The sequence below is a fragment of the Fringilla coelebs genome (genome assembly GCF_963513975.1).
Source record: "Fringilla coelebs genome assembly, chromosome: 2".
NCBI lineage: Eukaryota > Metazoa > Chordata > Aves > Passeriformes > Fringillidae > Fringilla > Fringilla coelebs.
This window is the reverse complement of record NC_140029.1, coordinates 91,383,456-91,402,009: the sequence shown is the minus strand read 5'-3', so window position 1 is coordinate 91,402,009 and position 18,554 is coordinate 91,383,456. Positions and strand designations below refer to the sequence as shown.

The window sequence follows — 18,554 nt, the reverse complement described above, 5'->3', positions numbered from 1 at the left end:
TTTCATTCATCCTAGCAGGAAAAAGCTTCAGAAAATACTTGTTCCATATAATCTAGCTATAACTGCACATATCAGCAACCAGTATTTTCCCCTACAGAAAATACTCATTAGTACAGAAAATATTCATTATTAAAATATATTTATTAAAATACACATACATTTTTATGGAAATTGAAAATATTTTGCTTTAAATAATTGACGGTACTTCACCAAGGTTCCTGTAGAGTTGTCTTGTATTCTTGTTTCTTTGATGGTACAGGTATGTCTGGGTAATATCTCTCTTTTATGAGGTATTAGTGTGTTAAAGAAAAAGAGTATAAGAGAAAATTCTAGATGAAATGTTAGGCATAGAGAGATTTAATATGACCCTATTAACCAGTCTGTAATGGGTGCCAAGATCATGGAGTATGGGGTACTTAAGATACCCGCTAGTTCTACGTGGTGCCACAGAATTGAAATTATTCATATTGCTACCATTACCAGCCAAGCATGGGGAATGCTGACAAGTTTTTAATGTCAGCCAAACCTGATGACTTTGTCAGGTACTTGCCTTTTTGCTTAATACCAAATATTTTCTCTTAGGATGGACAAGGAGAAAATGAGGATTTCCAAAGCTTCATTTCACAAAATACATTTCATGTATTAAATAGGCACAGGAACTGAACATGGCCATGGATTGTTTTTTTATTATGTAATTTGTCTGTTTGGAAATGGTGGGAAAACTGAAACATTGTGCTCAGAATTTACATCTTCCACTGTCTTCAAGTTATGGTGACCACCAAACATCAAATGAGGTCAACAGTTTATCTGCTGAAACAGAAGTTTTTGAGAGCTTTAATATGAACAAAAGTAGGATAATTAGTTTTATTTAGAGAAGTACAGTGAGACAATAGACTTTGTCTTGTGAATATTTCAGTTTTAAGAAGAATGTGCAAATAGAGGTTCTAAAGTTAGGGTGAAACAGTGCAGACTGCTGGAAGACCCCAAGGCATTTAGTGTGTGTACAGCACAGGAAGCAATGTGCTAGTTATTCCTCCTAGAACTCTGGCAGAAATGGGGAAAGAAAAAAACCCTCTCATAGGGAATATAAGCATAACCTAATCAATATATACATGCTGCAGTAGGAATTTTTCTTAACATTAAAAGCTTAGATGATCATGACTATTCACAATCTCTTCAACAGTGCTGGTATTTTCAGTGCATCTCTGATGTCCTGGTCCTAGTCCTGATTTTCAGGGCATGCACTATATTACTCCTACTGTACTTGGTATTCTTTATGTACAAAGTTTAGATTATTACAGTTTTGTTATTTATTTTATTTACAAGGTGTTAACCTGTTTAATGGAGTTCAAAGTTCATTTGAGTTTCCCTAGCAAACATAATATCCTACCAGTATATGAAGGCACAAAATACTTTGCTTTTAGACATATTTTAATTGTGTAGTCTTATGTCTGAAGGCACAGATCTGTGAGAGACAGGGACTTGCTAGGCCACTGGAGTTTCCAAAATGCATCTTTATTCAAAAGATATTGCTGGTTTTTTATTTACTTGTGCAGATGATACCCAGTAATAGAGCATAGAGAGTCTTGTCTTCTACTCTGTACCCTATGATTCTATAATTCTTCCAGTCATAATGTGCATGGACCCATGATGCCTGATTTGAAGTGTCACTCTAGATTTGCTACTGGCACTAACTGGCAACCTGAACCCTCTTTATTTGCCACTGAGGGCAGGAAGAATTACGTATTTTTTACCAAAGCAGTTCCTGTAATTTGTGAAATTCGGAAGTGCTTTATGTGCTAAAACTTTTTAAAACATTAAAAACTGTATATGCTAAACCTCCTGGAATATATCTGCACTGCCAAACAAAAATGTAATTCTGCTGTGTTCATCATCTGGTTACATAACTAAAACACTGTCCTTTCATCTTCCTGTTGCTCTTGTTACACAAGCTGGCCAGGCTGAGCCACCACAATTACACTGACATAGGCATCAGCATTGCCTTTGTAGGTGCTGAGCCTGACTGGCTTTTTCTGACATTATGCAGTTACTGATTAATGCCAGTGAGAAACCAATGTAAAAGTAGTAAAAGCAGGGAAGAATGTAAAACATAATGGGGTGAATTATCACCCCTCCTTTACTTCTGAAATTTGCTGTGGTGGATTTCTAATCTCAACAAAAGCTTCTGGATACGAGGATTTTATATACAGGTATAAATATAGATCTGCATATTAGTCATGAAATTCAAAACATTTTTGAGCTCCCATTACTTCAGAAGAATTTTGTGTTGACCAGGCCACCAGTATGCTTTCCTAATGTTTTTTCTTGAATTGCCATACACTCTTTACATTCTATCAAGACCATAACCTCAGACAAATGAAATCTTAGTTTCACATCTCTTTAGGAAAGTATCAATATGGTCAGAGCCTCTCTATGGCACTGATTATAAGCCTAATTATGGGCACAATGATTTACACCTTTGACACCTTTCCCCAGAAAATACTAAGAAGTATTCCACAAACACCCTTCTGAAAAGTATTAAATACATATCCTACCAGTAATGAGTACCAGAACAGCATCTGTGTTGTTGTCCTGGTTTGGACGATTGCATAATACACATCTTCTCCTCTTAGGCTTTCCTAAGGTTCCTTGTTATGCCACAACTGAGAAGAAAGTGAGAACTGAGGAATTTTATAACTGATTTGTTTCATGTTAGTATTTTTTATATGTTTTAATATATTCCAGTTACTCTACAGATGTTGTACAAACTAAAAACATCAAAGGTCTTTGAAAAACAGAAAGTGGGAGAAGGAAAAGCAACAGCTGAGATTGTGGAAGAAGATCCTTTTGCTGTTCAGATGATGTACTGGTGTCCTGAGAGCCGAATTTTCTGTGTGGCAGGAGTTTCTGCCTATGTGATTGTTTACAGGTTCAGCAAACATGAAGTAAATACTGAAATTGCAGTAAGTACTCATTTCACTCTCTAATAAGAGAACAATTTCTAAATCAAATTGCCTTGCTTCATCTGTGCTCAGGTACTTAAATAAAAATAGCAATCAGTATAAATGCAGGTTTAGGAACATTCCATTTTAAACCTTTCCAGGGAAATCTTGATCCTACTTCAGTTACTGACAAAAATCTGAGTGTTTGGGAACCTACTCTCCACTTTCTTTTTGCTTTAGTAGTAACATACAGTGCAGCTTTCAGACATGGTTTGCTTCTAAGACTTTATGATACAGTAATCTCTGTTGTATTTACCTGGTCTAAAATTACTGTCTCCTGTATGTTTTTATCAGTTAATGTACATTGTGTACATACACAATGCTCTTTTTAACTCAAGTATTTAATCTCTTTAATTTCTGTTCATAAGGAGACTGAAAATTATCAGTGAGTTTAACAAAACAAAGAGTTGATCTTTTTCTGGCTTATGCTGACGTTGTTTCCCTAAAGATGGAAACTATATGAAATGCCAGATTATTTGTCACCTTCCCTGATTATAGTTCTTTTCCTTTTCACACTATTTTAATGCTCTTTAAAAAGTTCTACTGTGGCAAAAACCTGTGTTATTTTTGGCCTCTAGCCATGTGCCATTCTGTATGGCATATTCATAACTGTAGTTATGATATTCATTAACTCTAATTCTTCTGTTGTTTTCCACTCTTTTCTCCTCCCCCTTCCCCACCAGGCAATTATTAAGCTGCCTGAATGTATCGTTTCAGGAAAAATTTAAAACTGATGAACAGTAATTTCACATTACTGACCAGCTCATGTATAATGCTGTGAAAATTACTCCATTGCAGTATTTTTACATTGTTCTACAGAAAATGCACCTTATCTTTTATTATCTATAATTTAATGTCTTTTTTCCCTGTTCTTCACTTCTCTGGCTGAATTGCATCATTACTGGTATTTTCCAAAGTGTTGTAATAGGTGCAATTTAACAGTTTCTTAGATTTCTTCTGTAATTAATAAGCATTTTTCCCTGAATATTAAATTATGCAATCTTGGTGGCATAGTCACAGAATTCCCCTGGGTTTTGTGCATCTCTGAAACGGCCTTCTCTTTTCTTTCTGCATTTTTACTGCTTGCATTCAAGTCTTCACTCTAAATGATGGGAGGGATTTTTAATCAAAAGTATGGAATTCTTCGTTGGAATCTGTACCTGACTTTAGGCTGTGTGTTTTTGTCTGTATTGAGACTGAGATGGCCAGTCTCAGGATTTCTTTGCTGCCTGAGGCACAAAGCACTTTGTGTCCTTCCTTCCTTATCAGCCAGGCTGAACTTACCTTGAGTTCAATCTCCAAATCCCAGCATTTTAAGGCCCCCACAATGGTTTGACTGCCCTGATGTCAGTGTTGTAATGTTTTTGCTGTGGCAAATGGGAAGTGTGGGGGCTACTCAAAGGTTGCTCTGTGTAGCAGGGAAGTCTGCAGCTTAATATGCCTCAGGAGCATAGGCTGTGCCTGGAATTTCCTCAACAGAAGTATTATTTGCATCATTTCATATCAGATTCTGGAGGAAAGGAGCATGCATGAGGAAATTTTGCTTCATATCCAACCTTGGAGTCATTGCCACGCAGTTATATAAAAAGAATTTACTGCTGTTAATTTTGTTTTCTTATCTGAATCCACTCCATCCTGTCTCAAAAGGATCTATTAATTAAACATGATCATTTTCTCAGTGAGCAGTCTTTCCTCAGTGAAGCTCCTCTTCAAACCTCTTGAGAAGAAACATAGGAAAAAAGTTTACACTCATTTGAATGTGGAAAGGTGAATCAATAAGCCCAGTGAATGAGATCCCCCAAAAATATCTTTAGTCTGTGTTAAAATAGATTGGTTCAACGTTTCTACAACCTTCCTAAGGGCCAGTCAAAGCAGGGACAAAAACAGAAGACAAATTCACAGTCATGTTTTTGGCCTGAATTTTTCCTTCTCTCTTCAAATGCACAACAGCTAGAACTTAACAAAATTCATTTTAGTCGAAAAAGGAATGCCCACAGAAAAACATTCAAAGATGAGTGATGCACTTCTGACATGGTAAGCAGGAGAACATACTCTTCAAGAGTTACTCCAGTCCTGCATAAATATTAAACAGCATTATAAATTGTTTCAGTCAGCTGCAATTACTTCCAGATTAGATTTTCCTGAACTCAATATTTCAGTCAGTCTTTGAAGGCAAATGTTGTTTGTAGGTTTCTTTAACTGATTCAGGCACAAAATATCCATGGATTTTGAAAGAAGAAAACAAAAGGGAAATTTTGAGAAAGGACTCTCTCTCCTGGTTGAACAGAATCTCTTCTTTCTGAAATCTTGTGTGTTTTAGCACAATGGTTGAGAAACAGGTGATCCTTCAGTACTACTCACCTTTATCTCCCAATTCTCATGAAATTTAGCTATTTTGTTAAAAATCTTCATTCTGGTACAGATGATGTCTCAGAGAAAGATCGCTAAGATTGAGCTTGCAGTGTCTACCTCTGCAATTACTTCTATTCTTTTGAAGGTAGCAGCACTGAAATTGCTGTTCAGCTAGTAACCCCCAGACCTTGTCTCATTGAGAGCTGTACCTTGGTTTTTGTTCTTTTCAAAATGCAGATTTCCTAGGACAACTCATGAGGAAGAAAGAATTGTTCAGTATTTACTTACCTAGATTTGAACTTCCTGTCAGTTTCTCCCGTCCTCAGTTAATATTTCCTGAATTAGTGGAGAGAATTGTAGAGTAGTTTGGCCTTTTTTCCCTTTCTAGAGAGGCCAGAAAGAAAGCAAAAAGTAACTGGTTTGAATTTTGCTTTCTAGAATACCCAACTCATGTTCATTCTAAGGAACACAGAGCCGTCTGTGCTGTAATCTCTGATTTCCTGGCCCCACCTATGGATAAATGAAGCTCGTGTATCAGTACTATTCACACTGTCTGGCGTATCTATGCTGGATAAAACTTGTCTCTTAGAGACTCTGTTGTACAAGTAATCAGGAGGCAGAGATGGGGATCCTTCTAGTTCCTATCTGATGTTGCTGTTACTCTGTATAAATAATAAAAGACAGTATTCTTTGCCTGCAAATTATAATGATAAATGGGGATTATTTAAGAAAAAAAAAGGCATACTGATATTTATTTGAAAGTAACAGAGCTTTCAGCAGCTTTCCTTATAAAATGATAACTTAGCTTTTTCACTTATTTAAGTCATTAGAGGTACGACTTCAGTGCGAAGTAGAAGACATCATTACTCCTGAACCAGAAACAAATCCTCCATTTCCAGATGCCTCCTCCCAGCTTCCTTCTTTAAAGAGCCTTTCAGGCAGTACCAACACTGTAGCATGTGAAGGAACGATGAAGGACAGTATCCCATGTCTTAGGTAAGTTTTTGCCATTCTTTAAATACTGATCTCTCTAAAAAGCATTCTTATGTGTCAGCCAATCCATCAACTCCCAAGAAGAAGAGATTAATTGTATGTATGTGACACAAAATGGGAAGAAACCAGAATATGGAACAAACAAAATAATTAAGGCAAAATGATCAACAATGGATTTTTAAAAGGATAGAAGTAATTGTGAAGAATATAAACTGTCATAGTGAAGGTTTGACTGGCATTTTCCAGTGTGATCTAGCAGTACATCTTCAAAGAATTTCTGAGAGTAGTTCATGAAGAAACTTCTGTAAAAGCCAGCATGTGCAAAGCTTTCTCTCCTTGATTAATTAATACAATACTGAATTTTTTTTAAATGAAAGAACTGTATACATTTTATGGTGTGTAAGATATGGAAACTGTGTTCAGTTATAAAACAATCCTTAAAATGTATAATCATTAAACAATCGCATTGTATGGAAGTTTATATTTGTTTAATCTTTAGAAAAAAAGCAAATTGTTTTCTGCCAGAATACATTGTCACTGTTTTGGGGTAGATTAATATGTTCTTATTATTAAGGCAGATAATTATGGATTTGAATAGCTTAAAACAGTAATTCTGTACAAAACTCTATAAAAACTGTAATTTTCCAGCAATTAGAGTGCATTGCTGACAAGAATTGCTCTCATTTTGGTGAATTCATTATTATTTTGGTCTAATTATTATTAAATCTTTTAAATGCCTCAATTATTTCAAAAGCAGTTAAAAGGAACATTTCTTGATTTGCTACTTTGGGCTGCTTGGCTCCTGAAAATGGCATTAGCATTTAAAAGCAATATTGTGATATTGTCCTTGTAAAATTAACAGTATTTTTTGGCATTCTGTTCATTTGTCCATCTCATTCAATCAAGCAGTTGAACTTCAGACCTCAGTTTAATCATTAATTTGAACTATGAAAATCAACAGAAGAGGCAGAGATTAGTTATTTTAAAAATCCAAATGTGAAATCTATTTATGACATTGATATCAGGAAGAATGCAATCATTTAATCATTTCACTGGCTAAGAGTTTTGCTTAAGAGACTCTTACTTGATTTTGTCTGTGAAGGAGAAGAATTTTTGATGTTGGAGGCAGAAAAGTTGTTATGAACCCACAGAGGTTCAGCTTGTTATTTTTTAAAGTTTTCTTATCTCAAATAATCTCAGATTAAGCTGGCCAATAGATTTTTGTCAAATTTTAGACAAGGTAACTGTAATCTTATTTTGACTGAGAAGTGATTTTTCAAAATCAGAGTAATTATACCACTAGAACTGCTGGCACACTCCTACATTTAGATAAAAATATACTTATGAATGCTATTATCCTTCTCAGGAAAGGCAAATATCTGCACTTTCCCCCCAGACCTTAGCTGGCCTTATCTGTCTAAGAACTTCTGATCTAAACAGAATTATGGTGGGAAAATGATAGTAGTGCTGAAAACACTGGAAGAAAAACAATAAAGACCAGGGTGTTGCTGTTGACTTTCTAGGCAAGTCATTCAGGTGGGCAGCAGGATAGAATCTAAAACAGAACAGTATTAATGTAAAGCGGCAACCAGCTGCACATGGAGGGTGAGTGCACAGCTTGAACTATATTGATAATGCACATAAAATGTTGCACACATACATAACTGGCTCCATTATGTTTATTTTCATATCTGCCTCTCAACATTTTTACAGCAAATGAATGGCACTCCACACTACATATTTTTTTCTAGCCAGAAGTCAGAATGACTGAATGTGTTTGTGTGTGTGAATAGCTACTAGGAAGAAAGTAATTGAAGGGACTGAAGTAATGAAAACTTGGCACTTTTCTGAAATCAAAAGTAACTGTTACCAAGAGAGGCAGGCAGCAGAATGGAATAAATGTTGTTCTTGCTTCTTTCTTTGCAGTGAAACAGGCAGCTCTAATAACCTAAGAAACCAATGGATTTGTGATTATGCAGATAAATACTTTTGATGTAAATGCTGTTACCATAAAGCTGAACCCAGAATGTCAGTCTTTGTTCTCAGACTTCCAGTATCATCCCAAAATCAGGTCAATCAAGGGTTTTGACAGTAGCTTCAAGTAACTCCAAAGTGATAAGGAACTGTGAATATCTTGTGAAAAAAACTAAAAACCAAAACTTTGCAGCAATGAAATTCAGTGTAGCATAAAAAGAACGTGTCAAGGAAATCACTGAAATGTCTACGTTCTTTCTGCTCAGACTCCTGCAGTCTGTTTAGGCTTTTATTATAAACACTTCAGATAAAAAGCCATCCAAAACAAGGTGTAGAACTGAATATCTGCATTACTGTTTAAGCAGAATGGTTAGGGAAACAAGAGAAACAGCTCAAAGATTCTTAAGCAGGAAGATGTCACAGAAACATGGGAATGACAATCTGAATCATTAAATCTGAAATTATTTTACTCCATTATTATAGTCTTTCACCACCTACAGTGTATTATATGCTTAGAGAAAATCCCTGTGAAATAATATTCATTTTTATCAAAGCAGATCCTCAAATTTATAGTGAAAAATATTTAGAGGGAAACGTGTTTGCTTTTTTCCCCTCAAGTGACAGCAATCCAAAAGAAAACTTAGAAGGTACTTGAAGTTCTCTAATTTTTTCAGGGTGCCATTAAAAACACATTGGAAAAGTAATACCACATTGAAAAACATGTTTTAGAAGATCAGAATTACTTCTGCAGCCATTGTCAGTCTCATGGTAACTTGTTTAGAGGAAGGAAACAGATACTTGCTTTGACAGATACTTGTTGGAGCAGTATGCTTGCCTCTAGTGTTCTGCCACACCATCAGTTATCCATTAGAAAATATGGATGTAAAGCTCAGCTGAAAGGGCATTAGACTATGTCCTGATTCTTGGATTTCATTTACCTGTTCTATATTTTTCTAGCATTGTTAAGGGCAGGAGCTGAAAATGGAAAATGGAGTACAAGATGGAAAGATCACCACTATTATGCCTCTTAAAGGCTTATCCATTGACATTAGAAGTTGAAGGGCTCCATCACAATGATACTCTGAAAGACTGTTTGTAAAATATTCAGCTTCTGCTCTGTGAAGTTTCTTTGAAAATAATACATCTTTCTGTATACAACTCTTGTCTGTAGTTTCAGTTTATCCTGGTCTCAAAGGACCCCTCTCCCTTGGCAGCTTGAGTTCACAGATGTTCACACCTTTGTTCTCAGCACGAATACTCCTGGGTAATCCAGGGCTTGCTTCTTTAAGGTTATGAATAGCATCACTTCAAAAATGCTCGTGGCTATATATCATATGAACAAAGAAATGGGCAAAGCTTTAGTGCCAGCAGAACAGGTCAGAAATTGCCAAACTCTGAGCAGAGGTTTGCTGTTGATAGAAAACAACAATACGAAGCTATTGCCAACTGTAGCAGGTTGAGCACTTGCTGAACTGCTCTGTCACATCTTTCCTACTACAATATTCCAGCCAAGTGCCTGATTACTGCTCCAGACAAATACACATGTAAGATCTGAAGAGTACCACAGGGAGAAGAAATAGAACAGTGAGTGTGCCAAGCTGCTGTTTAGGAAATGCATTTAGAGGATAGATGAGGAATGACTTTCTCATAAAGTATACTGCCCTATTTTATGCCTATGTGCAAAGGGGTGCAATACAAGCACTCTCACCAGTAACAGGTACAGTGAAAATGCACTGACTAGTGGGTTTTACCTGTAAATTACTTCTACAGCGTGAATGTACTAATGACTAACATGAATACATCAAAGTATTGCTATTATTGCATAATGTTTTCTTCCAGCATACCTCACTTTGTTGTACCACTTAAAAAAGCACATAAAGCAGTCATACAGAGGTATTCAGCTCTTACACTTCCCCTTAAATTGTACACCTTCACTACCTGCTTTGCAAGTCACTGAACTTGCCATAACACAGTAGGAACAAGTGTTAATAGTTAGATTAGATTTGGTGTAGGAACCATTAGTTCACATACTAGGTGAGTGTACTCCTAGAAGTAAAACAGGACTTGTTTGCACTACATGGACAAATAAATTTGTCAAGGCCATAAGTTTTTAATATGCTCTGGTGAGGACCACTTCAGAAAGGTATATCTTCTCATCTTCTCTTGCCTCTTTACATTTTTCTGTCAGGCTTTGCTTCATAAGACAAAAGTTCCAAATACACAAAAATGCCCTTTTTAAAAGTCTCAAAAGAAACATAATTATGCAAATCAGTTATTTTTCATGGCCCAGTGTTTGTTTGTTTGTTCTTATTTTGTACCTCTTCTTCTTAGCGTTAAGGCTCGACCTGTGCGGATGCCTCCTGGCTACCAGGCAGATCTGGTTATCCAGTTGGTGTGGGTGGATGGTGAGCCTCCACAACAGATTACCAGTCTTGCTGTAAACTCTGCTTATGGACTGTAAGTAACTCAGAATTAAGGTTGCATTGATTTATTGTTTATTGCTCTAAATCACGTTTTCCAACTATACTTTGAAATTTCCCACAGACAATTAAGGTCAAAGCAAAGTATTCAAAAGATGCTGTAAATCAGATTTTTGGGGGAACGTTATTTGAACTGACACAGAGATTGTAATATGGGATGTTAAACTGCCATTCTTGCCAATATTTTTACTAATCCTATTTAAAAGACTGAATCTTTTCACATAATTCTTTCCATCTTTTCAAATAAGATCTAATTGCATTTCAAATCTGTAATTTTCAAAGTTATTTTGAAAGGTTCACCAAGGTGAAATGCATTTAATAGAAAATGGTGAAGTGATTAACTGTTAAATACCATTTTACATTACATCATATTTTAGTTGGAAATTGTCTTCTGAGAGCAGCATTTTTATGTCTGTGCTAATGTCTGCTTGCACAAGAATCGGTGACCTGAAATTGAAAATTTAATAAGGAACATTTAAATGCTGTATTCTGGATGGCAATGCAAATGAGTGTATGTAATTGTTTCCTCAGGTTCAGTTTATTTGCAAATTTTTAATGTTTTCTCTTGCTGAGAGTCACCCTGATACATTAAAAATGGTTTTCCCTGTAGGTTTTACTCCAGTAAAACTATTGGCTGTAATTGGTGTTAGGTGCTGACTCTTGCTGATTTTCAGTAAGTCACTGGACTCTTTTCAGAGACTTAGGCTGTTTAATGCAGAGTTTTTACATTTCTGCTAAAATACTGTCTTCTGGGGGCTGTTTTTTCAAGTTTTCAGCCTGAATTTCTAGACCATTTCCTATTAATGAATTCTAGGAGTTTCTTTTCTTTACCATACCTTGATACATTTGTGACTTGGGCAAATTGTTAGGTTTTGCTCTCTTGCAGGTCTCAGACCTCAAGGCAGCATCTGAATAATCACACCATTCTGTCACTTGTAAACTACTCTGATAGGTTGTGGTTCTCCTAATGGTCACAGTAGTTTCCTAAACCACTGATTGACTCAATCAAGTGCTTTAAATTGTTTCATTTGCTAGGAGCAATAATAGATTACGGGACAGCCTCCTTTAAAACACTGTAAGCTAAATACAAGAGTGTTTCAGAAATAAATGCATGTATGAATAAAGTAGGCTGATAACCTGAATTTAACTTCCCTACAAAATCTACCCAAGAAAGGTCTTTTTCCTTACATTTTTTTCTGCCGGCTCTCTTCTCGCTTCCTTTCTTTTGTCGCTCTTAACTTTTTCCTCAGGCCTATGACAAGGCACAGTCCTTTCTTTTATCAGAATTTTGTTTACTACTTTGTCACCTGTTATCTATCTTCACCATGTGGAAAAACCTATTCCACTTCAGCATGAAGCCTGAGAGCACGTTGTTTTTGCCATGCTAATTGTAGAGTTATTTGGGTCATCTTTTGCCTAATTTTTCTTCATATACCAATCAATTTAACTAGGTCAAAGACATAAAATGGTGTGTGTTCTGGAGAGTCTGCATTCCAGCATTCTTTTAATTAAGTTATTATGATTTCTGAAACTGTTATACCGCAGCCATGAAACAGAAATAAAGTGAGATGCAAAAAAACCTTTATTCCCAGCAAAGGTGAAAGACTTCAGACTGCAGAATTTTATTTAATGTAATTGGTTTACTTATAACAGTACCAAGTCTACAAATTTAAAGTATTAACACCTGTTTTATTTATGTTGAAATGAATCATCAAAAACTTCTTCATGTTATCTTGCAAAAATGCTACAATTACAACTGAAGAATTAGGTTAACCTTGAGGAACAAGGTTAAATACAAATAATAAATTTGTTTTGAAGTAGATTCTGTTGGACTGAAAGCAGTGACTGAAAATTTATTACTGGCTCATGGGGTAACAGTTTTCAGCTAATCTGCATATTAATTGTCCAGAAATGTCTGATGAGGGTTTTATGATATTTCTATGAAAGATACCAACAGAACAGGACATCACCTAGCAACTAATTCTGTTCATTGCTCAAAACTGAGAAATTCATTTTGGTTTTGATTTCATAAGGACTTGGTTGTTAGCTATTTATCTTAAGCCTTGCTAATAGTAATGGCTGTCTAGATTTTTTTATCCATCCTCGGAAGCATTATTTATGAGCAACTTCGAATTCTTTTTTCAACTAATTTGTTTGGGTATAAGAAATATTAGATCCATGCTTGTGTGTGAAATTGGAGGAGTTTAGAAAAATACAGACCAAGAAATGATACATTTTGTTAATTTGCTGACCAGAGGTGTGAATGATCACGAGCTCTTTTTGTGACTGTGTTTTTGAAAATTAATAAATTTCAGGTTAATAATTTTCAAAGTGCAAATGACCATTTTTTCCCCTAAACTATTAATAGATGAGATTGACACTTGTCATTTGTATTTTTTTTTCCTCCTCCCAGAATGCAGTAACTTACAATGCAGAACACATGCAATCAATCCTCTCTTAGTCTAAAACCATTACCCCCATTCACACGAGCCATTTTCTCAAGCTTGTCCAGGTCCTTCTGGATGGTACTTGTCCCTCAGACACATCTCATCTTGGTGCTGTCTGCAAATTTACTGAGGGAGCCCTCCATTCCATTGTCTCTGTCACTGGTAAAGACATTTAGCTGAACTGGTCCCAGTATGGGCCCCTGAGAGACACCAATCAAGAAAAAAACACCAATGGGGAAAAGTCAAAGTGCATCCATAGTATTTCCATAGATGCTGTACTGCAGTCAGTGTTGAGACTAAACACAGTGTAGTAACAACCAGTAGAATTCAAGCAACTGTTGCAGGTGGTGCCTTAATTTGCTAGTTTGACAACTGAGGAAAAATAGTTTCATTCTTCTTTACATCTTCTTTACATATTACTTTTTAATTTGCTATATGGAACCCTCTTTTTTATAATAGAAGCAGTGTAACAAAAGGTAGGACTGAAGAAAATTTTCTATCTACCCTGCTTTCCCTCCACCTCATTATTTTCCTTTAGCATTGTTGTTTTTCCACACACAAATTCCTTTCAGATATTTTGGAGATACATTAAGAAGAGCCAGGTGGAGTTGAGTGCACAGCTCACTTTTAGTGTGAATTAAGTGCTTTTATGCTTCTGTGCAGAAAATTACAGAGCCTGATAGCAAGTGATTCTGAATATGATTGAACATAGTTTGGGTTTTTGAGTTTCTTTGTGGTTGTACCTGCAATCTTTTCTGTCTGGAATTTAAAATTGCAGTCTGATACAGAAGGAGAGATCTTGCCTATAAATCAGGGCACCATCAAAATGCATTTGCAGAAGTATTTCAGAGGGGTAGAGACTGTTTTAACAGAAACCTCTGCTGTAGATAAGCTGACAGAGTTGGAAGGAAATTTTATAAATGCTTTTCGGATTTGGGTATCTACACAATACAGCCTAATATATTTCATTTGTCATTAACATTTAACTTTAGAATATTTTTTTCATGTATTTGTACATATATTTTAATTTATATTTGTCTTTTATATGAATGCATAACCACTTTTTAAAATCTACATCCCAATTTTTAGTCATAATTGATGTCATTATCATTAGAATTATAATGTTCAATGAAGCAACATTTAGACATTACTGCAATGGGCTTGATACAGAAAGTTGGTAGAAGTTGTAACTGCTTTCTGGAAAGTTAATTCAGAAAACAGGTTTTAAAATTCAGGATTCTGTAAGAAATAAAAAATGTGACCTTGAGTAGTTCCTGAAGAAAAGGTTTGTGCACTATTCATAATAATAATTATTATTGTTTTCAGGACTTAATTACATATTGCTAACACTTTAGGGGGGCGTTTCTCTTTGCAGAGTGGCTTTTGGGAACTGCAATGGTTTGGCTGTTGTGGATTTCATGCAGAAGACAGTCCTGCTGAGCATGGGCACCCTCGACCTCTATGGATCCAGTGATCCATACCAGCGGCAGCCCCGCTCACCCCGCAAGAGCAGGCAGTTTGCTGCAGGTAGGAAATAAATCATTGTGGTTATGAGCCTGATGTGTTTCTTTGGTTTTTTTGCCTGTGGCTTTTTCTAGTGCTTTTGGAATGCATGACTATTTGCCGGCCAATGGAGTTTCTATAACTTGGCAAAAGAAACTTGACATGCTCTAGGTGCGGGCATTTTCTCAGAAATAAAATGTTTTATGAGGTTTTATATTTTCCTTTTGGGATGGAGGTCAGCAAGTAATTCCCTTAGCTGAGTCTGTAAAAAATCATAATGAGCAGAGCAATAAATTGTTTCTCTGGCAGTCACTTGGTGTGTAGTTTGTATGCTGTTCTCTTTCTGGTTTCAATAAGTTCATACCAGTAAGTAAGACTTCAATTTAACCTTAAATGTATTTTCTGCCAGGAGCTATTTTTTGAATAGCCAGCTGTGTTTAGAGGTGTGTAACACCTGGGAGGCATGTTATCTAGGTAACACAAGGAGCTCAAATTAAGCACTTCATTAGTGCTTCATTAGTGAAGTTCTTAATATAAATCCTACAAACCCGTTTTAAAATTTGATGCTAAGAGGATCACAGTAAGTCATAACTCCTGTTATGTGTCATGTATTAGAAATATTAATACTTCAGTAGAGCTAAATTTTACCACACTTTGTTGGTTGTCTAAACATTTACTTGTATAAACATTTATTTGTATGAGAAAAAGTCAGATCATCTGTTTCAAGTCTTTCCACTTGACATATTCCATAGTAACATGCAAGAGTTAGACACAATTATAAAATGTGTTTTTCATAGCTGTGAAGTTTTAGAATTTGATTTTAAAATATCTTTGAAAATGTGGAGTTTTGAATCTAACCCTAAAATTATAAAAGCAACAGATTATAGTGGGTTTATGCCATCAGCATTTTCATCAGCAGACCCTGCACTGAATCAAGTCCTACTTCACCGTAGAATTATGGGAAAATTTTTTTTAATTGGGAATGTGTTTACACTCCAAACAGAAAGTAAAATCTAGAGGAAAATTTATAGAATAAAATACAAGTCTTCAGGCCTACTCCTGCTCCTGAAGACCATTTATCCCACTTTCTATGCGTTTAATCATGGCAAGCTTAGTTCCCGTTTGTGCCAACTGTTAAATATGTAAATTTGGCACAGCTGAGGAGAGGAGGAGAGAAGAGACAAGCAGCTTCAAGTTACCTTCAGCTTCTCTGTCTGGTTTCAGCCAGCCTCACAGCAGTTCCCTAAGAAATGTGAGCAGCTAGCCACAAACAGCATGCTGCAGAACTCTGTACAAAAGGTGGAGGATTGCTCCTGTAGAAAAAGCTGTTACAAGCACTGTATCACAGTGCTTTTCTCTGTCAGTGGCAGTCTGGGCCATCCTTTAAGGCATCATTCCAGCTATCCAGTGTTGCCAGAATGGAGCCCACTGCAGATAAATGACCACTAAGAAGGATTGCAGCTTCTAGATTGCTCACAGAAACTGTGCATCTAAAAAAAGCCTCAGCTGCTTTCTCACCATCCATCCCACGTCCTTTACTTTTTTGATTATTTTTCTTGTTATTTCTCCCAATTGGAAGGTAAGCATCTGCTGAATTTTCTTCACCTTGGCTGTTCTAGATGCTGGTTATGATATCACTTCCTTTCACTTTAGACTGTTTTTTCTCTCTTTCCTCTGCCTGCTGCTGATGCTGGTGTACTGGCATGTTCCAAAGACAACTTTTGCATGCGTGGCCTGTCTAACTTTTATCCAGATTTAACGAAACGGATCCGTACTTCCTATCAGAGTAAGTTCTATAAAGGTTAGGCAAAAAGCTGTATCATGATTGGGCTATGCCTGACTTAAACCCATGTGTTTGTGCTTTGTAATGTGTTTTTTTAAACACATTCAGCATGCATGCAAACTTATTACATTTTGTGATGTCAACCATGCTTATTTTTGACAATTATCTTTATTATAGAGAAATTCTTTTCTTTAAAAAGAAAGTCAAAGAGAAAACCTCAGTGTTATATGGGACAGATTGAGCCTTAGAAATTATTTCTCAACAATGTTATGTTCTTGGTGACAGTATCTTTCTTTGGTTTTATATTCGTTTCCATGTACATTTGCTAATATGAAGCATTTCTTGTTTTGCAATGGCACTATCTGTAGTTACCGACTAATTCTTCCCTTTTTTCAGAAGAACAATGTGGCTTAAAAGAGTACCCATTGAATTGGATGCTGTGAAATTTAAAATTTTAATCTTGGTTTGGTACTTAAATATTTGGCTTTGGGGAGCCATCCCATGCCTCTGTTCTTTGATGGGAATATAAAGTGGGCATAAAAATACATACATCAAAGAGGGCTATGAAAATTCATGTTTTTAATATCTTTACATTTTGAGTTATACTGATATGAAATTTAAATATTAGTATTCATCACTGCAGAATACAGTGAACAAAGCTATAATTAATTTTGCAAAATGACTGTTCAACAGATGAGCCATACGTATCTTAATTAACTGCAGTGCTTGTATGTAATTAGGTCTCTAGGATGCCTCTTTTTAAAGTACTTTTCACAGAATAACAGGATAGGCAATTTTATATTAAATATTCAGTATAGGCAGGATAAAAGAGTGGCAGTTGTTTCATTATCTCTCATAAATACAAAGTTATGTAGCTATTGAAATACATTTGTACACTTGCACAACACATTCTGTTCCATCCCTCTAGGCTGATTTCTATGACTTTATTTCATAATAGTTCATAAAAGGTGGACTGTTTAGTTAAAAGACTAGTCCGGTTACCAATTCAGCAGTGCATAAAAAGGTTTGGTGTATGATCTCTTAAAATCTATTAGTCTGATCTTGATAATTTCAAGTCTGTAACAGAGAACCTGAGTGACAGCAGCCAAATGTTTGGGGGTTTTTTTGCCCCCTCTAAAAATTAATACATTCTGAGGGCAAAAATTACCAGTGTTTTCATTCAGATTTGGAAACATAGACCACAGAGTCTTTCGTAGCTGAAAATGTATTATCTTGTTTCTGTCTTTATCCCCATAGTCAGAAAAGTCTGCAAAATCTTCCTATGAAGTATTAGTCCAAGTTCTAGGCAAGATCATTAACAGTTTAATGTCTTTTCTCAAAAATGGCTTGGTTCTCGCTTTTGTCATTTGACACTTATACAGGAGTATATATTGTATGATCTGAAAGATACACCAAGCAGTAAGATCAAGAACAGGACTAGAATCTGTCACAGACCGAAATATCTTGCAGTCATTCTCAAGTTGTGCTTTGTTATATGTCTTATCTGAGAGATGAATTTTAAGATGGGTATTAAGAGGGAATTTTGAATTTTGCTTACAAGTTTATCTTCTCTCATAAAGGATGATGATGGGAAAAGTAAATTATTTTTGGGAATTGTGCAGTCGAAGCCAATATTATTATGACAAAAGCAGGAACAGTCATGTGATAACAGAAGCATTAGGTCTAAACTTGTATGGGTTATATCAATGAAAATGGAAGTTAATGGGCAGATATATGAGTAGTTGATTCAATTAAGTAATGAAGCAGGAAGATAATTTCATGTGGATCTGTATGAGAAAATAAGACTTGCAGGTATTGAAGCCAAAGAAGAGATTATCGATGAGCAAGATACTTACATTTTTGTTGGCCATTTTAGAGGTGATTTGCAGGAAGAGACAATATAATTTAGTGTCCAGCCTAATTATGAGGTTAAAGTGTGACATTCAAAGATGTAACCAATAATATAGATTGCTGTATAAGTGAAGATAGTGATGCTGGTAGCTCTGTTCATGTAGTAAAG

General features: G+C 35.8%; 1 protein-coding gene across 2 annotated transcripts in view; it reads left to right on the top strand.

Moving 5' to 3' along the window:
* Positions 1-18,554, top strand: part of STXBP5L (syntaxin binding protein 5L) — a gene marked incomplete at both ends in the record, with an annotated part of 180,254 nt that overhangs the window by 120,121 nt on the left and 41,579 nt on the right. The window contains 5 exons of one of the 2 annotated variants that reach the window (XM_084226863.1): positions 2,746-2,963; positions 6,178-6,350; positions 10,653-10,778; positions 14,624-14,775; positions 16,466-16,537. In XM_084226863.1, the coding sequence (XP_084082989.1) occupies positions 2,746-2,963; positions 6,178-6,350; positions 10,653-10,778; positions 14,624-14,775; positions 16,466-16,537 (741 nt within the window). The remainder of the gene's footprint in view (positions 1-2,745; positions 2,964-6,177; positions 6,351-10,652; positions 10,779-14,623; positions 14,776-16,465; positions 16,538-18,554) is intronic. The other variant, XM_084226864.1, reaches the window with a different exon arrangement.